The sequence below is a fragment of the Paramisgurnus dabryanus genome, chromosome 15, assembly GCF_030506205.2.
Source record: "Paramisgurnus dabryanus chromosome 15, PD_genome_1.1, whole genome shotgun sequence".
Lineage (NCBI taxonomy): Eukaryota > Metazoa > Chordata > Actinopteri > Cypriniformes > Cobitidae > Paramisgurnus > Paramisgurnus dabryanus.
This window is the reverse complement of record NC_133351.1, coordinates 10,537,346-10,560,400: the sequence shown is the minus strand read 5'-3', so window position 1 is coordinate 10,560,400 and position 23,055 is coordinate 10,537,346. Positions and strand designations below refer to the sequence as shown.

General features: G+C 36.9%; 2 protein-coding genes across 3 annotated transcripts; one reads left to right on the top strand and one right to left on the bottom strand.

Annotated features, from left to right (window-relative positions):
• The first annotated feature begins 302 nt into the window (after positions 1–302).
• Positions 303–6,166, top strand: ddx18 (DEAD (Asp-Glu-Ala-Asp) box polypeptide 18). Its single transcript, XM_065252038.1, has 14 exons — positions 303–459; positions 941–1,102; positions 1,259–1,465; positions 1,582–1,717; positions 1,828–1,928; positions 2,027–2,226; positions 2,307–2,421; positions 2,525–2,664; positions 2,751–2,912; positions 3,002–3,154; positions 3,669–3,782; positions 3,951–4,007; positions 4,093–4,270; positions 5,771–6,166. The coding sequence occupies exons 1-14, from the start codon at positions 318–320 to the stop codon at positions 5,914–5,916; spliced, it is 2,013 nt and encodes a 670-aa protein (XP_065108110.1). The 5' UTR covers positions 303–317; the 3' UTR covers positions 5,917–6,166.
• A 364-nt stretch (positions 6,167–6,530) lies between these two features.
• ccdc93 (CCC complex scaffolding subunit CCDC93) lies at positions 6,531–22,711 on the bottom strand. 2 transcript variants are annotated; one of them, XM_065252039.2, is made up of 24 exons: positions 22,580–22,711; positions 19,575–19,688; positions 19,376–19,470; positions 19,140–19,251; positions 18,916–19,014; positions 18,745–18,801; positions 18,562–18,662; positions 15,971–16,000; positions 15,674–15,710; positions 15,181–15,279; positions 15,020–15,070; positions 14,697–14,783; positions 13,707–13,820; positions 13,169–13,231; positions 13,012–13,085; positions 12,823–12,904; positions 12,613–12,687; positions 12,454–12,525; positions 12,262–12,370; positions 11,953–12,035; positions 10,391–10,428; positions 10,188–10,272; positions 9,947–10,060; positions 6,531–6,969 (listed from the first exon to the last, which is right to left on the bottom strand). In XM_065252039.2, exons 1-24 carry the CDS (start codon positions 22,661–22,663, stop codon positions 6,913–6,915), a joined length of 1,932 nt encoding a protein of 643 aa, XP_065108111.1. In that variant the 5' UTR covers positions 22,664–22,711; the 3' UTR covers positions 6,531–6,912. The 2 variants fall into 2 exon arrangements, with proteins under 2 accessions (XP_065108111.1, XP_065108113.1); XM_065252041.2 differs by lacking the exon at positions 15,971–16,000.
• Positions 22,712–23,055: the final 344 nt, after the last annotated feature.

The window sequence follows — 23,055 nt, the reverse complement described above, 5'->3', positions numbered from 1 at the left end:
ATAGACGAACAAAGTATGACACTTGAGCTGTTATTAGGGGAAACATCTGGAAAAATACACAATTTACTTATTTTATTTTTGAAAAATACTGGGTTAAGTGAAAGAATTTGATAGGGTTTATTTATGTAATTATTAGTATTATTATTATTATTTTTATTATTTTTTTTTTTCTCTCTCTTCCGTTTATGTCATTCTAATGCCCACACTCCAGTCTAGTAGGTGGCGGTAATGCACCTTTCAGTCGAGTTGCCAACCGCCATTAAACCCGAAAGAAGAAGAAGAAGAAGACAGTTAGCTGAGCGCGCAGGACCCCACGCATGCACGCGCACACGTGTTTGTCTACAGCCATGGCGGACATGCAGATGAAGATTCTGCGCAAAAAACTCAACAAGAGGAGTGAGAAAAATAAACAACGCACACTGCTCAAAAATCAGAAAGAACAAAAAGATAACGATGAAGGTAAGTTTTTAGTCTTGTTCGCCTGAATGAATTTTTGGGACACTAATTCAGATGCTTTTAAGAGCGTCATGCCTCAGCTAGCATGTGTTATCACATTGCTTATGTGTTGGGTATCTTTTTTATTTGTACCTTATTTTGTAGTCCACCACAACAGTTTGGTTTAGTTAAATATAGTTATGTTGTCGGGGTGTTAAGATTAATCACATTATTTGAGTTTAATGATGAGCGACTGTATTTTAACAAACTCTCGCTTTATATTAGTTAACGTTACATTATATTGTCAACTGTCTGTAACTATATTCGGCCACTGATATGTAAAAATCTTGCGTTTTGTTAAAGTAATGTTCATTCTTAACTGAATTGTTTCAGTTTTTTCATGTAGAAATACTGACACATTCAAAACATAAATCAACATCCATATATTTTGTAAATCATGTTTTTTTGGCAAGAAATCGATAAATGTGTATTTCTGATCTAACAGAGGTGAAGGCAGTGCTGGAGGAATCTGGTGTGACCAATGAAACTACACAAACATCCACTGAAAAACAGCAACACAGTTTATCCACAGTTGATCATGAACCCTCACAAACCCCCAAGAAAAAGAAAACGAAAAGAAAATTGGAGAGTACAGACTCAACCCCCAGTAAGTGTTTATAAGAAGTGTTGAGTGGCTTGGACCAAATATTGATTTATGGTTTACTAATCGAAATAAAAATAGTAATGTTAACTTAAAATAGCCTTAAAAAGTACTGATTATTTCAATTGATCTGATTTATAAGTTTGCTTGATGGATCTTTAGGTGTAAAAAAGGTTAAAAAGCAGAAGGCAGGTAAACATACAACAGAAGTGTCAGAAGAAGAAGAAATGCAGCAGAGTGAGGAAATACCAGAAGAAGAAGAAGAAGAAAGTGCAGAACCTGAGAAGTTGCCGGAAAATGGCAATGAAGAGGGTTCAGCCGATGAAGAGGAAGATGATGACCTACCAGAGCTTCCATCCGGACTGACAGGTCAGAGAATCTCTGGATTATCGTTATTGCTACTTTTCTGTGCATGTGGAGATTGCTGTTTATCCTTTCATGTGCAAGCAAACGTCTCATCTGTTTTTTCTATTTTAATGATTCAGGAGCATTCGAGGACACATCATTTGCATCCTTGGCGGGTGTTGTGAGTGAAAATACACTGAAGGGAGTGAAAGAAATGGGTTTTGAAGACATGACAGAGATCCAGCACAAGACCATACGCCCCCTGCTGGAAGGAAGGTTAGCTTGCTGTAACCACAGTTACCGTGATGTCACACGACACATTTGACATTCACATTTTTGTGTTTGTACTGATTTTTGGGGTATGTGTGTTTGTACTTGTTCAACAGGGACGTGTTGGCAGCAGCCAAAACAGGCAGTGGTAAAACTCTGGCTTTCCTAATCCCGTCTATTGAGCTCATCTACAAACTCAAATTCATGCCTAGGAATGGTAAGTGTGCGCACTGAATACATTTACGCACTTAGAAAAAAGCTGCCAAGTGTACTGTACTAGATGGCCATTGTGCTGTGTTTGCATCTGTTTCTTAGGAACCGGAGTGGTTATTTTATCACCTACCCGTGAGTTGGCCATGCAGACGTATGGTGTGCTGAAGGAATTGATGACCCATCACGTGCACACTTACGGTCTCATCATGGGAGGAAGCAATCGCTCGGCTGAAGCCCAGAAGCTCTCTAATGGAGTCAATATTTTGGTGGCTACACCTGGAAGACTTCTGGATCACCTGCAGGTGAAGCCTCTCCCATTTAACAGTTTTGCCACCCCTGCCAAAATGTAATTGACTAATAGTTGACCTCTTTTTGTGACCAGAACACACCTGCCTTTATGTACAAGAACCTTCAGTGTCTGATCATTGATGAAGCTGACAGGATTCTGGAGGTGGGATTCGAAGAGGAGCTCAAACAGATCATCAAACTGCTGCCGAGTAAGAACTAATGACTTAACTGATAAAAGCAGTACATAATGATATATATATGGGTGAAAACACATAATGCACAGCATTATAAAAATCTTTCCTTCCATTCCAGAAAAAAGGCAAACAATGCTGTTTTCAGCAACACAGACACGTAAAGTGGAAGACCTTGCACGAATCTCTCTTAAAAAGGAGCCACTGTATGTGGGAGTGGATGACAATAAAGATACAGCCACCGTGGAAGGACTTGAACAAGTAAGCCGCTCACCTGACTCATACATCTCTCACGCCTACTCAGCTATTTTAATGTGAGGATAACCGTGTGTTTCGTTTGATTTTAGGGTTATGTTGTATGCCCTTCAGAGAAACGATTCTTGCTACTCTTCACGTTTCTGAAGAAGAACCGAAAGAAGAAGCTCATGGTGTTTTTCTCATCCTGCATGTCTGTAAAATATCACTATGAACTGCTCAATTACATCGACCTGCCCGTCATGGCCATTCATGTAAGAGAAAATCACTTCATCGAGGTGGATGAGTTTTGTTAATTCATTGTGATGTAGTTTGTGTATTCAATCTATTATTTATCTTCCAGGGGAAGCAAAAACAGACAAAGAGAACAACCACATTTTTCCAGTTCTGTAACGCAGACACTGGGATTCTTCTCTGTACTGATGTCGCTGCCAGAGGTCTGGATATCCCAGAGGTGGACTGGATTGTTCAGTATGACCCACCTGATGATCCCAAGGTACAGTCCTACCTGCTTGGTTATTTCTTTGGTATCTTAAGCCATATGGATCAAGGTTCCCACGGGTCCATGAACGTTTGTGAATCTGGGGGAAAATTCAAGGCCCTGGGAAGTTTTTGAAAATATACATACATAGATACAGGTCATTGAAAGTGCTTGAATCTATTTTATGCAAGACGTTTTCTGGAAAAAAATCCATATTATTCCCTGTCTAGTGTAGGATAATATCATAAAAATTCTAGACTTTTTAAGCACACGTGCTAAACTGTTTGCTTTAAATGCTTATATCTTCTGAATGCGAATGTAGATTCAGTTCCCTCGAACTGTAACAATGTATCTTTAAAGGTAACACAATGTAACCTTACTCTCACTTGAAATGTGTCCCCAATTTAGTCCTTGAATTTAAGGGTATTGAACCTGAAAAGTCCTTGAATTTGAAGTTAACTAAGGTGTGGGAACCCTGTAAAGATATATGTAATTGGATTTTGATGTGAATTTACCATTGGCATTTTAGGAGTACATCCATCGTGTAGGACGAACGGCTCGTGGTATTGATGGCAGAGGACACGCCCTCCTGATCTTGAGACCAGAGGAGCTTGGATTCTTGCGATTCCTCAGACAGGCTAAAGTATGACAGCGATACACCTGCTCTTTTATACTGACCTTACATGTGTCAGTTATATAATAAATGATATGTATTGTTGAATTCTCTCCTTTTTACAAGATAAGTCAAAATGATTTTAACTGAAACTTTCTAGATACTGTGTTTTATTGTCCTATGATTTTCTCATAAAAGGTTCCCCTGAGTGAGTTTGAGTTCTCCTGGAGTAAAATCTCTGATATTCAGTCTCAGGTAAGGAAATAATGTAGGTTAAGCAAATATTAGACTTGTGTTGTCATGTCTGTTGTTGACTGATATTTGCTTTACTCTTTTTCAGATGGAGAAGCTGATAGAGAAGAACTATTACCTCCATAAATCGGCTCAGGAGGCCTACAAGTCCTATGTCAGAGCTTACGACTCACATTCCCTCAAACAGATTTATAACGTAGAGACGCTCGACCTTCCCAAGGTGGCGTTGTCCTTTGGGTTTAAAGTGCCGCCCTTTGTGGACCTCAGTATCCTTTCAGCATTATACTTTCTCTTGTCATTCTTTTTTTGTTACTAAATCATTAATTAAGCAGTGATTTTCTTCTAGTTTTGCAGATTAACACAAAAATTAATCAGGAACACTTTTTTTTATGCAAATGTTTTCTCTTAATTGACGAGATAACTCATCAATGGCAGTGAGAGAGTTAATGTAATTTGTAGCTACTTTAAATTAAAGCTGATGATTTTCCTTTTTTATGTATAGTTTTTAAAATCTTATTATTTACCTTTATGACAACATTTAGTGTGTACTTGGATATGTATTGACTAAAATTTTTTTCTTTGTCTAATCCGAGCGACCAAATTGCCAAGTAGAGTGAGGGGCGGTATCTCGGACAGGGATAATACTAGTCTTAGACTGAAATAAACATAAGAGCTTTCCAAATTTTTGTCTTGTTTTCAGTAAAAATATCTAAAAATTCTTAAATTAAGATGCTTTTTCTTGATGAGCAAAACAACCCAATAAAATAAGTCTAGTTTTTAGACTAAAAATATCACATTTAAGGGATTTTTTGCATAAAACAAGAATAAAAAAAGAATTTTTCTTGAATTAAGTGTTTAGAAAAATTTTCAAGATTTTTTGCTTACCCCATTGGCAGATTTTTTGCTTGTTTTATGCACAAAATCACTTAAATTTGATATTTTTGGTCTAAAAACTAAGACTTATTTTCTTGGGTGATTTTGCTCATTAAGTAAAAGCATCTTAATTTAAAAATAATTTAGATATTTTTACTGAAAACAAGACAAAAATGTAAGAATTTTTTTGCAGTGTATAATACACAAAAATAATTGCCAATGTAGCACAGATGGCTATTTAAAAATAATTTAATAAAGGTGCACAACAATGGCTAACATTTAGATTTTTGTGTATATGTTCCTATATTTGGACACTTGCCCTTAATGATTGATTTGTGAGGGTGACACCTGGGTTAAGATGGGTATAGTTGTGGTTGGCCTACACCCCTTTTACGCACCTGTTTACGATTCATTTTAAGGGCTTTATTGCCCATTTTCCCCAGGACTCAGATGAAGATGTAATTGTGCATTGAAACATAAGCCATTGTTGTGCACCTTTATGTAATTATTTTTAAATAGACATCTGTGCTGAACCGGCAATTCCTTTTGTCTATGTTGTTCTGTCCTTTCTTGGTTGCACCGGATTGTTGTGGATCAAGCGCAGAAAACTCTGCTTTTCTTTTATATCCTAAAATACATCACTGCCCTTTGTTTTGCCTCAAAATGCACACTGGTAATGTTTTTAGTAAGGCATGTTTGTTAAACCTAGTTATGTTTCATAATTAAACTAAGGCCTAGTCCTGGTTTAAGCTAATCCCTGTCTTGGAAACCACCCCTGAGAGTTTATGCAATTAAAAATACAATTGGGGACTTGCTTTGTCATATTACTAAGGCTTTATAGTTTTAAGGCCTGTGGCTGTATATGTGTGTTCCTTGACCGCTCCCTTTCTCAGACGTCCACAGCAGTAAAGGAGTGAAGATGATGAAGAGAGGAGGTGGAGGAGGCTTCGGATACCAGAAGTCTAAGAACGTTCACAAGGCCAAGATCTTCAAACATGTCAACAAAGGCAAGGGAGATAGAAGGCAGTTTTCACGCTGAGATGTTTTCCAGAGATACTTCTGATCTTTGTGGAGTTAATATCAGGCTACGTTATAATATTGTGTAACACGCCTTTGTTGGTCTGCATTCCATGTCTGTACAGAAATGTTTTCAGAGGCCATTATACTGTTATATAATAGTTTTCCCCCTATTAAACTTTTCGTGTTACTGGTCCAGCTGAAAATAAAACATGGAAACAACTCGTGAATTCTGATTATTAAACCGCTTCATTCTTTAAAAAATTGGATGGTAATCTTTTTCAATGTTCATATTCATTGTCTATTTTTATGTAATTGGTCTAAAAGGTTTTAAGGGTATTTTAATGTAGGTAATATTCATGGCATGTTGTCCACATTCTGTTTCCACTAAATCAATATTTATTATAACTAAATTACCCAAGCTGTCATCGGCAAAAGACTGTTGCTTAATTTTTGTTGCGAACAAATAAATATTTTTTATTTATTGCCCAGTCTTAGCATCAAATACAGGCATTTTACCATTGGGCCACCATCACAACAAAGACAACTGACCACTCAAATATATGCAGAATATAAATTTGTAAACTATTAGTGTATTTTATGTGACTTTCTGCAAATAAATGTCAATACAGCAAATAGCTTTTGCTCTTTTTATGTGCTTTGTTCTTGCCGATTATGCTCATGCTACAAACAAGAAACATGATTAGAAAATTAATCACATTACATTATAAGTAAACTAAATGTGTTCAACTTGGTGTAAAAAGGCACAGATGAAAACATTACAATTTAACTATATTAATAGCACGCTTCAAGTGGGTAATACTGGGCAGCTCCTACATGAACTTGCAATGAAAAATGGAGGGTAACACACCCAATGTGTTTGTGTGGTTTATCAATCTGAGAGCAACTCTGATCTCAGCATCAGTATTGCATGAAAAACAAACACAGATATGAAGGAATGTGTATGTTTGAAGTGCTGCTTTGTGTTTTTTGTTCAGGGTAGATGGGTATCCTGCTGTTATGAAGCCCCCTTTGCTCTCAGTTTGGATAATAGCATCTCATTCTTTCGGCACTCCTGAAACACAACAGAGTGCATTGGTACATTTCACATTACTCGATCAAAAATATCATAATGAATTTAATCCCCTTTGTGTATCTTTAATTAGGATGCACGTGCAATAATGTAGTATACAATACCTAAAAATACTATAGTAAAATTTTTAGATACCGTAAGCATACTACAGTGTATGTTTTTGAACCTCACCATAATATAAAGTTTATTTTACTTAAAATGTAAATAAGTATACATTATCAAATACTATACATTAACTACTATAATATACACTACAGCAGCAGTTCTCAAACATTTTAGCGTGCGGACCCCCTTTGTATACAGTGGATCACTTCGTGGCCCGCCCCAAAAAAATTATGACATTCCAAAACTACAATTTTTAATTAATTAAAACATATTTAATTATTTAATGTAGTGCTGTCTAAGATTTAATTACACAGAATTTATAATAAATTTTTTTTTTTTTAATGTCAGTAATCCGGGGCCCCCAGTTTGAGAACCACTGCACTACAGTATACTATAATGTACTACAGTTTATTAAATACAAATTTTTTAATGTGAAAACAGGGCCAGTGGGACATACCGCTGTTTCAGTCTTTGCTTGATAATAATTTAATAATATAAATAATATTTAATCTACTGTAGATAAGATACTTTATTTACACCCGTCGTCACCGATGACAGCTGTGTACATCAATCAATCTTCCAGTGGTGCGAGCTAAATGGCACAAGCAGATCTGGCAGGAGAAGACAAATATTGCCTGAATATTGCCGTTATGTTTGGGTCCACATACAAGAACGATCTTTTTTTTTTAAGATCAAACCAAACTGTGCTTACATCTTGCTGAAAAAAATACTGAAGGCCTAGATGATTATCTCAGCAGATATGAGACAGGCTTTATCGCAATACGACGAAACCATGCAGCACCAGACGTCGCTTTAAAGTTCAATTTTTTATGTAATATTGCAGTGTTTATTATAAACAATTTATCTGGGTTTTCTTTTTTAATTCATGTGCCCTCATAAACTTTGATCAAAACCTGCAAATTAACTTCCGCCCTCTTGTTGCGCTCATTCTTATGCTGCCTTCACGTGCTATGGGAAAGAAGATATTTTCCATTTGTGAACTGGTATTTACCAGCGTGTTGTGTTCAAGTGCATTTTTCATTTGTGAACTGGTATTTACCATTGCTTTTGTTGTCATCAACCATTCACGACGTTGCTGCTGCTCTCCGCCATTTTGAAAAGGTCAAAGGTAATCTCATCTCGGCAACTCGGGCATCAAAATATTTTACGAGTTGCCCAGTGGAAAATACCACATGAGGGGTGTTCATGTGCATTTTCCAAGTGGGATTTTGGTATTTACCATAATTACGATAGCACGTGAAGGCAGCATTAGATGACGTCAGTTAGACAGCTCGTGCAGGAGCATCTGTTACCTCACCCCCCCCCCACCACTTTCTGAATGCAAAGCCTACTTTTCTTTATTTTATCAAAGCACAGTGGAAAACACAAGCCACGCCCACTTTTTTATTTTCCTCATTTGATATTTTGTTTAACTCAGAAATACTGGGAGAGAATTTGGGAGATTAATATTGCATTTATATACTGTATTTGATTCATTATCATATGGTTTCATTACTGAGTGTTTTAACTGTAATGCATATCTTTAAGTTTAATATTAATGCGTCTTCTATCACGTGAATAGAACGGTTTTGCTGTCAAGTTTCGGTTCATCAAAAGGACACTTAGTGCATTGCTTTTTTAACTAAGTTCATTGCAGGTGCATTAAAGGAATAGTCTACCCTTTTGCCACATTAAACTGTGTTATTACCTCAACTTAGACGAATTAATACATACCTATCTTTTTTCAATGCCTGCACTGTACAGCGCGTCGTGAATGTGTTAGCATTTAGCCTAGACCCATTCATTCCTATGGTACCAAACAGGGAAGCCACCAAACACTTCCGTGTTTTCCCTATTTAAAGACTGTTACATGAGGAGTTATACCAGTAAGTATGGTGCCACAAAATAAAACTTTTTTTTGGTACCATAGGAATGAATGGGGCTAGGCTAAATGCTAACACATTCACAACGCGCTGTACAGTGCACGCATTGAAAAAAGATAGGTATGTATTAATTCGTCTAGGTTGAGGTAATAACATAGTTTAATATAGCAAAAGTGTAGACTATTCCTTTAAGTTTTTAAGAAAAGTGCAGTTGCATTGAAACAAAAATAACTTGCTCTGTAGCAACAAAGCAAACCTAATTGCTGATTGGTGGAAACTAAAAGGTTAAAAAAACAGACAATTGGTCTGCTCAAATTAGCAAAGGTGACAGACGCAGAATTAGTAGCTGATGCTATGTAAAACATTGAGTCTGGGTTTTAAAAGGTGTTAAAATAAAACAGGAAATGTGTGCGTTGCAAGCTTGCAATGAAACTATAAGAATAGGAATTAGGGGTTTGGAGAGTTAGTTCAGCTGTCATATCTCTTTGATGATCATCAAGCTGAGCCAGTATTGTGTTTATGCTGTCTAAATACAATTATTTAATAAAACGAATGAGTTTACATATCTCTCTACTGCATCCATTATTCCATCTGGAAAATCCACGACAATGCGTCATCAAGTAAAGCCGATCGTGACTTCCGGTTTACGGGGGCTTTAAGTATTGTTCAATTCAGTTTAGTTAACCACGCATTTTCTACTCAGCACATATAGAAAGATTTTTTTAAAATAGTGGGCTAATTTTGTGAATGCAAAACTATTAAGAAGCAAGTGTCGGCTGATGCATGAAAAAGCTACATCTAATATTTTGTTTTTTTTTAGTGGCTCTGTTTTTAGACTTAAAAAAAGTGTACTGACTTACCTGAATTTACCCTAGATGTTTTTAAATGTCAATTTTTACATAGTTTGTGGCAGAATGTGAATATTATATTTGTTAGAAAGCTACACTTTTGTGTTGTGTATGTGTATATACCTCTTTAAAGTCTTTGACAGTTTTAAAGTAGAGTCTCTGTTTGTCCAGAAGCTCCAGATACTCATCATTCAGCTGATCTCTGCGCATCTTATTCTCCTGTCGTTTCTTTTCCATCTAATACACATGTTAGACAAACACACTAATGTAATCCATCTTCGTGACCAGGTAAAAACAAACAGGTGGAGTAACAGTAAACTAATTCATGCAGAAGCGACACGTGTGCGTCACGTGTGTCCTGTACCTTTATACGACTCTGTTTGATTCCTTCCACAATTTGCTCCATCTGTCTAAGAAACTGCTCTTTACCACCGGACGAAGCCATGGCCCTAAACACAAACACACACTTTACTCATATGTTACATGTGCCATGAAAAAAATTACAAAATCAGATAATCAGAGGCTTCTGTTGTAATATTGGGAAGTCTGCACTTTATTGATACTCACTGCTGAAAATGATCATGTATGGAGTTCAGTAGATTGACCTGTGAAATAAAATACAGTAATTAAAATTAAATGTTAAATACAGATTGTGAAATGATTACATTAAAGGGCCCCTATTGTGTCAATTTTTACAAGATGTAATATAATTATTAAATATGCCCAAATTGTGTCTGTTACCCCACAGATCATTTATGACAGCATATCCAAAATGCCACTATTTGAGTGGGACAAAAAGTGCGCTGTTTTCGTGTCCCTTTATATTCAAATGAGCTACATCTCCTCACACCCTTAAAAAAAAAAACTGCGCGCGCATTTACTTAAAATAGATCTAATTCCTTTAAATACAGTCTGATACATTAGTATTTCACTATTAAAGGAATAGTCAATTTTCTTAAAAGAAAAATCCAGATAATTTACTCACCACCATGTCATCCAAAATGTTGATGTCTTTCTTTGTTCAGTGGAGAAGAAATTATGTTTTTTGAGGAAAACATTGCAGGATTTTTCTCATTTTAATGGACTTTAATAGACACCAACAATTAATACTTAACTCAACACTTAACAACGGAGTTTCAAAGGACTATAAACGATCCCAAACGAGGCATAAGGGTCTTATCTAGCAAAACGATTGTCATTTTTGACAATAAAAATAACAAATATAGACTTTTAAACCACAATTTCTCGTCTAGATCCGGTCCTGAAAGCGTCAGCGTGACCTCACGCAATACGTCATGACGTCAAGAGGTCACAGAGGACGAACACCCCAGTGTTTACAAGTGTGTTGAAAGAGGACCGTTCCGACGTTGTTGTATGTGGAATGATACTAATTAATGTCTTTGTGTCAGTTTATTGTTTAAAATGGTCCGCAAATGTGCGTTTTATATATGTAACACGTGACCTCCCTACGTCACTACGCATTTACGCGAGGTCGCGCTGGACCGGATCTAAACGAGAAATTGTGGTTTAAAAGTGTATATTTGTTATTTTTATTGTCAAAAATGACAATCGTTTTGCTAGATAAGACCCTTATGCCTCGTTTGGGATCGTTTATAGTCCTTTGAAACTCTGTTGAAAAAAACTGTTACGTGTTGAGTGAAGTATTAAGTGTTGGTGTCTATTAAAGTCCATTAAAATGAGAAAAATCCTGGAATGTTTTCCTCAAAAAACATAATTTCTTCTCCACTGAACAAAGAAAGACATCAACATTTTGGATGACATGGTGGTGAGTAAATTATCTGGATTTTTCTTTGAAGAAAATGGAATATTCCTTTAAGATATGGCAGACTGTGTAAAATTTGCTGAGGGTGGAAACTATGGTAATGCAGGACTGTCAGTCAGTGGCATTGGGTGGGGCTTTATCAGTGTGATGTCACATTAACAAGAGAATCAAAATAGCATGTCTAATGAAACTGTTTTGTTTTGATGGGGATTAAAAAAGATTTTCTAGGGTGGTTGTGTTCACACACTGCCAACACACATTTATGTCCAAACACCTTGCAAAAGTGGATTTTGCATAATAGGTGCCCTTTAATGCCATAAAGTAAAAAGAAAGTTTAAAATGATACCTCCTTCTCCAGGTAAACCTTTTTGTCATCCAATGTGTTGTAAAGTGTAAAGAACTGTTTTGTTTCTTTATGTGTAGCAGAAACTGTAAAAAACACCAAAATGACAATACAGCTGTGCTTAATAAAGCAGTTAACCACGGCACTGTAATGCACTTTAAGTCTATTTGGCTGAAAGTGTCTGCCAAATGCTTAAATGTAAAACTGGTAAACTTGGTACATTAATATAAATTGTGTGTGTGGTTGAAGCATCAGAGTAAGCACTATTTTTATTGTACATTTGCATTTTAAATATTGATGCTTTGCACACACCTTGGCTATACAGTTCAATGAATCGCTTCTGATACTGTGTCAGCTCGGCTCTGCTGGGAACTTCGTCTATCTTTCTCTGCAGGATAGCGATCTCACGGTTCCTCCGAGCCTGCGGCAAAGAAAAACAATCAGTCTGAGAAATCTCTCAAAACATATCACAAAAAGTACCAGCATCGTTCCCCACAGCCTTACCATAAGCAGACGAATCTTCTGCAGCTTTTCTCTGTCTGCACCGTACTGCTGATCAATCAACACATTCATTTCCTAAAGACACACACACACATAGGATTATTTTAGGAAAACTAAATCAATACAGATTACAGACTCTGAGATTGTTATTGTAATACACACCTTCTTATCGTCGCCATCATCTCCATACTCCATCTTCAACTCTTCAATATTCTGCTGCAGACGGGTCATTTCCTCCTATTGATACATGCACAGTCGTATAATAATAAATTGTTTGTTATATTATTGTGTGTTGCAGGGATACCTTAGATTTAAATTTGAGCAAATATAAGTACTGCGCCTACAGCAGTAGTATATATGATGGTAACATACACGACAGTGCGAGCGGAAAGTCTGCTCTTGGTGTTTCAGGTTTTCATTCATGGATACCAAAGCACGAAGTTTCTCCAGCAACCTAAAATATAAAAAACAAACACCACATTCTGATTTTAAAGCCACATACGGCAGATGTTTAGAGAGTATGATAATTCAACTTAATGACAACTTGAACAAGATTATTACCCAGAATCAGCCTCGGACTCCACTTCCTCCAAAGAGCTCAGCTCTTTCTCTAGCGTTTCAGTGCGTGTGGTGGCCTAAACAGACACGTGTTATTCATCCAGGTCAACCACTCTTCTGTCAGTATGTGTGTGTGTGTGTGTGTGTGTGTGTGTTTCACCTCTGCTAGTTTGCTTTTAGCATCCTCACATGCTGCTCTGACCTCCTGCTGTTTGACCTGCAGCTAAAATAAAAAGAAACAATGATTGTAGCCAATCAGCATTCTCAAAACTGTGTATGGGTATTCAGTGTTGCAATCAGATCCAAGAAATAAACGTTTCAGTCAAAGATAAGCACAGTGTTCATGATGCAAATTTTATCATCAAAAAAGTACATGCGGAATGTACGCACACCGCTGGATTTTTGTAACCACATGTACTTTGCATGCGTAGGTCACTCATGCATGTACAGGACAACATAGTATGTAATCCAGGAAAGCCCCGTGTCGAACGTCTATGTACACTACACATACGAGTATGATTTGCATTAACAAACTGCATGAAATTTGTTTATCAAAAAAATATGAACCTCTTTACCAGACTAAAATTGAATTCTTTTTAATTTATGAGACACACACCTATACAGTAGTTAAGGAATAAAAATGTGAGCCATAAACAGGTGCATGAATGTACATGAATGTGTTTAGGTATGTGCATTACCTCTTCCAGCTCTTTCGTTTTTTGCACAATTTGTTTGTTGAGTGATGCCAGTTGACGGCGGTGTTGCTGTGCAGGTCCAAATCTCTCAGGCCGATCCTCAGCCGAACGCTCGGCCTGCCCGACCACACATACATTCAGTAACTTAGGAGTATTTTTTTTAAAGTTTAATCTCTGGTTTAGACAAGGCTAAAGGCTAGTCCTAGACTAAGACACATATATGAGTATGTCTCAACAGAAAATTCCTTTGATTTGTCTCAAGATATACACCAGTAAGATCTTTTTCTGAGGCATGTTTATAAAAGATGCTTAAACGTCTTAATTTAACTTTAGCTAAGCCTTGTCATTTTCCAGCTCCCCTAGAGTTAAACATTAGATTTTTACAGTTTTGGAATACAGTCATCCAATTTCCGGGTCTGGCGCGAACACTTTTAGCATAGCTTAGCACAATCCATAGAATCTGATTAGACCATTAGCATTGCGCTAAAAAAAGTTACCCAAGTTTCGATATTTTTCCTATTTAAAACTTGACTCTTCTGTAGTTACATTGTGTACTAAGACCGCCATTGAAAGTTACTAAAGGGACTATTTTCGGCTTCTGTGAAATATCATTGCGCCTCCCGCAGCCATGTTACAGCAGCAAAGTCCTTGATTATTACGCCAGAATGAAAGTATTGTTCCTAGCCATATCGGCCTAGAAAATCGCAACTTTTAATTTTCCGTCAGTCTTAGTACACGATGTAGCTACAGAAGAGTCAAGTTTTAAAAAGGAAAAATATCGAAACTCTTTGGTTTTTTTTTTAGCACGATGCTTATGGTCTAATCAGATTGAATGGATTGTGCTGAGCTATGCTAAAAGTGGTAGCGCCAGACCCGAAGATCAGCTGAATGGATTCCAAAACGGTAAAAATCAAACATTTTACTCTAGGGGAGCTGGAAATGAGCATATTTTTTAAAAAAAGTGGAGTGTACCTTTAATAAAGCTGATCTTACCTTCTCAGCATACTCTGTGACAATTTGCTTGATCTCTTCAGACTGCATCCCAACAATCTGTCCCACTGTACTGGCTGACAGCTTCCTCTATAAACATACACACAGAAATAGAGTGCATACAAAAAATAAAACATTGTTTAACTCATAAGCAGAACACGTAAATGTAAACTAATTGTTAAAACATTTGTACAAAATTAAAATGGTCAGTTCAGTTCAATAATATAGTACTTCCTTTCCAAGCCCTAGAAAAAGCACCATATAATAAGTAAGTGATGACAAACAAATTAATTCCAGTCAGTTTTACGCAGATGTTCATAAGCTACCTCCTCTGTAGCCATTGCAGCCATTCCAGTCATCAAGGCTTTAATTTTCAGCTATAACAGAAACAAACACAGCTTCCGTTTGGTTAATGGAAAATTAGCGAGTGATAGATAAACAGTGCGTGATGTAACAATGTTAGTTGACGTGATTCTCATAAGGTGACCTCTTCTGCAGCCTGCAGGTCTTCTTCCTCAGACACGTTGGTCATACCAGGTGGCGCAGCTTGTGTGCCCTGAGCCAACACCTGCTTCTGCTCTGCTGCCTGTTACAAACATCATCAGCTCATGTGAATCATACAGCTCTGAAAAACCAAAGGTCAGTGCCATGCTATCTTTAAACACCTGTGATCTAATGTGCCCAGACAGTAATGCCCAGACTGCCCAAATCAAATGTTTGAAACCAAACCGATCATGAGCCACATTGACTTCTATAGTAGGAAAAAAGAATAACTTGGAAGCGAATGGGGCTCATGATCGGCTTGGTTTTAAACATTTCTCAAAATATCTCCCTTTGTGGTCATCAGAACAAAGACATTTATACAGGTTTGTAACAACATGAGAGTGAATAATGACAATTTTTTTATTTTTGGGTGAACTATCCCTTTAAGGCACCCATATGTTTTAAAACATCCCTGTCAGTATGAGTTGGATACTCACTGTGCCTTCTTTAGACTGTTTGCTAAATCCATAGCGCCTGTAAAAACAGAAGAGAAAGATGCTTCAGTTTACATTATGGACACTGTGAGGCTCACATCAAAATCCACATAAAATTATACACGTGACACACCACATAACAGAAAACCCACATCAAAGGAAAACATTTAGATGCAATGTCTGAAAAACAGAAGATGCAAAACTAAAAGCATAATGCAGCTGATGCAAAGCTTATACATCTGAGCAACAGTCAATCTGTGTCACTCTCATTGGCAGAAACTGAACCACATTCATACTCACTGCATATACTGTGATATGAGAAGACACGGACTGATCAGTGAAATACAGACAGGGAGAAAGTGGAAATGAAGAAAGAGAGCATGAGAGAAATACCAGAAGAGAGATCATTTCATCAACTGCTCTTAAAGAAAGCCTTTACATATACAAAAATATTTGCAGCATGTTGTTTACTAACAACACAAGCAGCGGTACTCTGACACAATATTAGTGCACGTCAACTTAAAAACGTCATTTTTCCCGCTCGTATTTAAACGACTGGCCTATAGACCTTCCTCTCAAAGTAATCAGGGCAAAAGCGGTCAAAAATGGACACAAGAGAGGGATTAAAACACTAGGTGTGAACAAGCTCACATTGTTACAAGAGACATTGTAACAAAATATTTGTGACCACAAAACCAGTCGTAAGACACATGTTTATTTGTAGAAGAGGCAAAAATATATTGCATGGGTCAAAATGCTCGATTTTTCTTTTATGGCAAAAATCATTAGTATATTATGTAAAAAAATAATTTTTCATGAAGATAATTTGTACATTTCCTACCGCAATGAAGAGTTTGGTTACAAAGCCGGATGACTCTTATTTATAACTGTTTTATTGTGATATTTAGCAAAAAAAATTGTTATAAGGGTTAAAATCAAAATCTTTTCACTGCAAAAAATTACTTTCTTACTTAATATTTTTGTTTTGTTTTCAGTAGAAATTTCAAAAAAATTCTTAATATTGTATGTTGTAATATTGGATGTATTTTCTTAATAAGCAAAATGACCTAAGAAAATAAGTCTAGTTTTTAGACAAAAAATATATACATATAAGTGAATTTGTTAAAACAAGCAAAAATATCTGCCAATGGGGTGAGAAAAAAAATCTTGAAATAAATTTACTTTTTTCTTAAACACTTAATTCAAGATTTTTTTTTTGCTCATCAAGAGAAAGCGTCTTAATTTAAGAATTTTTAGATATTTCTACTGAAAACAAGATAAAAATACTACAAAGAAGGTCATTTTTTGCAGTGTTCATATCCAAACTTTATTTTTGTGAGTGGATGCGGCAAAATCACGATCAAAATTGCCCAGAAACTCACCTATAAGCTTCGCGTTGCTACGCATTCCTAGGGGATTTCACATTCAAATTTGTTTTTTAAGTAAAAGCTTACATCATTACCCATTCAGTCAACAACTTCAATACATCGGTAAGCCAGTAGAGAGCTTTAAAACAAACCATTTCATTACTAATACGTGTTAAAAGGACTTCATTTGGACTTGAACCTTAAAGTCGCCATGAAACGGAAGTAGCGATCGTCTTGTTTTTCCTGTTGTGATGTATATTCGAGTGTAACAGCTGCTTAAATAAAAAAGGTAGAGCAAGACTTGAATTTATCCATAGAGAATTGATTGGATGGTTTGAAGTTGGGTCAGGGTGCTATTTGTTAATCGCTGCAATCTTTTCCCGGACCCTGCACACCTGCCATACCATATGACAGGAAGTATAGAGCAGTAATTCTCAAAGTGTGGTCCCTAAACCCCCCCAGTGGTCCGCCAAAAGATGACCTAAACTAGGCAAGTGTTTATACAATTGTCACTTATTTAAGTAGATTTTTAATGCACTTGCAAAACTGTGATATCAATTCTTGCCATTCTGTTTTTATAACGTGAAAATGGGTCGGTTGGCTAAACCAAAGAGGAGTCAAAATATAACATTTTTCAGCATTTTATTGTTACCATAGTTACAACTATAGACTTCATATACCCACCACCTCAGTCTTAACCTAATGGCTCTTTGGAATGACATTAAGTGGGACCTAGGCTATTATACTATGTTTAATTGCAGTTTTTTTCCTATGTGCAGTTTGTTGTTTACACTCATTTCACATTTACTTGTTCAAATGAAATAAAATTCATATAATAATTTCTGAACATAGCATTGCATTTGTGTTTAAAAAATTAGTTTTTGACATAAAACAGTTGCATACTAAGCTTAAATTTAGCTTATCCTTCCTATTTTGTTGTTTTTTGGGGGCGTGTTAGAGTGGGATTCTGTTAGGTGGTCCTCAGAAAAAAATTGGAAGATAAAGTGGTCCTTGGGCTGAAAAAGTTTGAGAAACACTGGTATAGAGAGATCATTTTGAGGGGGGTGAAGATATGCGTTTTTGATTATAGATAAGGCCACATGGATTTTAAAAAAATAATGAAGCTCACAGATATGTCATTTGTAAAAAAATCATAGTATTCCAAAACAAAATACAGTATTTTATTCTGTTTTTTTTGCACTCTCAGATTTCAGATTTTCAAATAGTTGTACTATTGTGCCAAATATTGTCCTATCATAACAAAATATCCTATGAATCTCATAAAAATTTTTGTGATCCAGCGAAACATTTTAATCAACTACGGATATAGCTGAGATCAAGTTTGATTTGATTAAATTTCATGCTTTTTACTTTTCAGATTTTTGCTGCTTGTCTGACCAAACTATCCGTCAGACCAATAAAGATAAAAGAAACTGATGAAATGGTAAATAAGAGTGTAGATGCAAATTTGAGCAAGTAACAAAAAACTGCATGAGAAAAATTATTTTAAAGGAAATGAAGTACCTGCCAAACTCCAGCAGTGTGGAATGAACCCGAGACTCCTCATCCAACAGATCACCTGCATCCTCCTGACGTTTATATCGCCTCTGAGGAGCATACACCTCCTACACCCAAACACACACAACGTACAGTATGTGTACACATCTACAGTAAAAAAATCAGCGAATCAGCATATCAGATACTCACAGAAACATTCACCACAGTGCTGATGGCTCTTTCCTTCCTTAATGCAAACTCCTCATCCTGAAACAAACACATGTATTAAAATATAAATAAAAAGTTTTCACTAAAACAGTTTATTGAGCAATTTCATGTGCCATTCATAGTGTTAATAAATTATAGTTCTGTTTTTCTCACCTCAGGAAATGCATGTGTTTTCTGAAACTGAGAGATGGAATATGATCTAACATAATCACCCATCTCCTCCCGGGTTTCAATCGCCTTCTTTACCAACCACTGTGTATCCCACATAGACAAATGCATTGTAAGTAAATTTTCCATGTAGTGTTATGGTTTCCATGACATCAAAAAAGGCATTTATAGTATGTTTTAGGAGGATGCAGGTATGCAGGTGTATATACCTGTATAACAGGAAAGATGTGGATGAAATCTAACCCTTGGATCTGATGAGGCTCGAGCCTGTGAGGACACTTCATTCTTGGCAGAACCGACACAATCTTCTCCGTCAGAGCACTTTAATGGAAAAGACAAACATAACAGAAACATTAAACATTACTCAGAATTTTGTTTAATCTGGCAGGACAGCTTTTTGTAAGTGACTCGATTATGTGAGGTCATGTGGTTTGTACCTACTCACATTTTCTGGCCAATGGTGGAATTTTCCTGGAAGAGCAGATCAACATCAATGTCGAAGTTGCATGTTGTTATACACCAAGTCATTCCTCCGACCACCTAAAAGTATAAGCAGACTGATAATGAAAAGACGCATAACACTGAAATTATGTGTGTGTGTAAAAAGATGTTGTATTGGTACAGATGTTTAAAGTCCGATGTACCTTATCAAAGGGTGATAGTCCCTTAATACGTGCTCTAAAATAACCTGCTGCGAGCAACAGCTCCAAAATCTCTGCAAGCTTGATGCTCTGCTCCTCATCCTCCCGTGTCTCCACCTGTCAATCAGAAGAAGAAGTTTTATTTATATAGCGCCTTTCCATGGCTCAATGCTGCTTCACATAGTATAATACAGTACATTAACACCTCCACCTATACAATACAACACATAAGACCATATACACAATACAAACACATTAGAGCAGATTTAAAATCATTATCCATAACAGGGCTCAACATAAAGGACTGCCCGGTTGCCCGGGGCAAGCGTGAGAGACGTTCGGGCCAGTAAAAAGTATTGTCACTTGCCCGATCGGGCCAGTGCTTCACCCTCAGTCACTAAAATATATTTTCATCAATGTATATTATTTAACATCTAGGAAGCAGACATTTACTTGGGTAAAACACGACGAAAGAAACGATGCAATATTTTGCTAAATTTAATGTCAGTTTACAGGTAAAGCAGAAAAGTTGGGAACCTTTTTTAGTTGGAACATGTTTGTTGTATATGTGTACAATTATATTTTACTTGAATTATTATTTTTAAATATGTGACACAGACATTTTTTTACCGGGGCCAGTGAAAATTTTGGCAGGGCAAGTAAATACATGAACCACTGGCCCGACCGGGCCAGTATAAAAAAATATTTGCGTTGAGCCCTGCATAATAACTTTTGAAGAGATACATTTTAAGTTGGGCCTTAAAGGTAGACAAAGTTGGTATTGTATGAAGTTTGGCGGCATTAACACTAAAGGACTTACCACCTACGGTGGACAGACGAAAACGAGGAATGGACAAAAGACCAAGCTCAGATGATCTGAGGAACCGGGCAGGAGAATAGGGGCAGATAGGTCAGACAGGTATGGAGGTGCAAGACCATGTAATGCCTTAAATGTGAGAAGCAATATCTTAAAGTGAATGCGTGACGCCACAGGTAGCCAGTGAAGATCATGCAGTAGTGGTGTAATGTGAGCAGAACGCCTGGTGGAGGTGAGAACTCTTGCTGCAGAGTTTTGAACATACTGTAACCTTGCTATGAGTTTTTTAGGCAGACCAAAAAACAGTGCATTGCAATAGTCCAGACGTGATGTGATCAATGCATGGGTTAAAATTTCAGCGTCACCTGAAGTGAGAGAAGGTTGAAGACGGGCAATGTTAAGGAGATGAAAAAATGAGTTTTTAACAACAGAAGAAATATGATGAGAGGCAAAAGATAAAGTGGAGTCAAATAAGACACCAAGATTACGGACGGTTGAAGAAGGCTTAACATGAACCCCATCAATTTCAATGGACAGGTCCATTATTTTGACTGAGGTAGGAGTGCCAATCACCAATATTTCAGTTTTGTTGTTATTGATTTTAAGAAAATTCAAGGACATCCAGTGCTTTATGTCCCTGATCCATGCTGTGAGTGAGTCAGGCAGGGATAGCCTATCAGAGCTGGTGGTAAGATAGATTTGGATGTCATCAGCATAGCAATGAAACTGGAGTCCATGCATGCGTATGATGTCACCAAATGGAGAGATATAAATGATAAACAAAAGTGGACCTAAAACTGATCCTTGAGGAACACCCTGTGAGACTGGAGCAATGGCAGATTTATGCCCTTGTATAGTGATATAGTATTTTCTGTGGCTGATATAGGAAATGAGCCAGGAAAGAGCTGAACCAGTGATACCGATGTTAGAAAGGCGGGTGATAAGTTTTTCATGACAGACCGTATCAAAAGCAGAGCTTAGATCGAGAAGAATAAGAATATTTACTAACCCTGAATCCATGGACATAAGAATATCATTTATCACACGAAGAAGGGCATTCTCTGTTCTATGTGAAGTGCGAAAACCTAACTGAAAAGGTTCAAAAAGGCGATTTTCGCTTAAGTAAGATCTTAATTGTGAGATCTTAAAAAATTTTCCAGAATTTTGCTTAAGAAGGGTAAATTTGAGATTGGCCTGTAGTTGTTTTGAGAATCGGGGTCACTGCAGCCATTTTTTAATTCTGCTGGAACAATGGCCGATATTAAACTAGTTTATTATATGTGTTATAAAAGGCTCAACCTCAGGAACACACTTCTTAAGCAAAACAGTGGGGATTGGATCTAGCTGGCAGGATGTAAAATTAGACTTCACAATTAGATCACTTATGGCAGCAGAAGAGACAAAAAAAAAGACAGCGGTTTTCCTGAGACCTGACTTTTTTCATATGATGACTGATAACTGACTCTGATAACTTTTCATCTGAGGCTTTTTCGTCTGACACCATTTTTTCTGACAGCGGTTTTCCTGAGACCTGACTTTTTTCATATGATGTCTGATACCTGACTCTGATAACTTCTCATCTGACTCCGTTTTTTCTGATAGCGGTTTTTCTGAGACCTGACCGCTTTTCATCTGATGTCTGAGAAATTACTGTGCAATTTCGTAAAATTAACATCGGTTTTTCTAAGACCTGATGCCTTTTCATCTGATATCTGACACCTGACTCTGACATCTGAGGATGTCCTAAAATGTACACCGTAGTACGGAAAATAGTCCATTTATGTTGACTCGCAGTAGAAGCATATCCAAGAAAGAAAGTATATCCAGTAGGAAAATGTCCAGAAACGGATCAGCCGTCAAACAAACAAAACAAACAAACAAACCGACGAGTAACCAGCGTGAAGCGGCAGCACAAGCGCGCCAGCGTTCTCACACCGAAAGTGACGAGGTCCGTAGATCTGGTTACTTTGGACTCAGATAATATTTAACTTTACATGCATTAATTTAACAGAAACGTTTATAGATTCCCTAAAAATGGGAACACAAAGCATTGATACCAAGCATTAACTTATAGCCTGTTTGAACCTTTTGGCATTCTCAAAGGAATGCATATAACCGTTACCCTCACAACAATAAAATTACACAAATAAATAACGTTAGACACAAGTGTGTAAAAGTTTGTGTTTTATACCTTGATAAGATTGCCCTCTTGATCATACTGGGCTCCGATTTTCGAGCCTGTTCTCACTCTCTGGAAAACAGACGTAGCCGCCATCACGACATGTCACGTGAGGAGAATCATATGACGCATATATTTCTTCATGCGGCGTTGCGCAGACCGACCGGAGTATTACGTTAAATAACGCGAGAAATGTGTAATTCGCGTCGCTCTCGCAAGACTATGATGGTATTGTACTTCGATAAGTCTGCGTCATTATTTGCGTTTTGTTTTTTCGTGACAGCGAAAATCTATCAGTGGGTATTATTGTGTTTGCCTAATATTGTGCACATTGCATGTTTTGTGTACATTGTGTTTTCCCGTCTCTCTCTAGTTGATATGTAATGTAATTACTTTTTTTAAGTAAATGGACTACAGAAATAACCCACATTGATTGAATTACGCTTCAGTTGCAGTAAATCTGTATCAGTAATTCTAGATGATCGAAA

Coding starts and splice junctions, on each gene's coding strand:
- ddx18 (XM_065252038.1), top strand. CDS start 318: ATGCACGCGCACACGTGTTTGTCTACAGCCATGGCGGACATGCAGATG. Junction 2,665..2,750: donor CCGTGGAAGGACTTGAACAA/GTAAGCCGCTCA, acceptor GTTTGATTTTAG/GGTTATGTTGTATGCCCTTC. Junction 4,271..5,770: donor GCCGCCCTTTGTGGACCTCA/GTATCCTTTCAG, acceptor TCCCTTTCTCAG/ACGTCCACAGCAGTAAAGGA.
- ccdc93 (XM_065252039.2), bottom strand. CDS start 22,663: ATGGCGGCTACGTCTGTTTTCCAGAGAGTGAGAACAGGCTCGAAAATC. Junction 16,001..18,561: donor ACACTGCTGGAGTTTGGCAG/GTACTTCATTTC, acceptor TTCACTGATCAG/TCCGTGTCTTCTCATATCAC. Junction 15,280..15,673: donor AACAGTCTAAAGAAGGCACA/GTGAGTATCCAA, acceptor TGTTTGTAACAG/GCAGCAGAGCAGAAGCAGGT.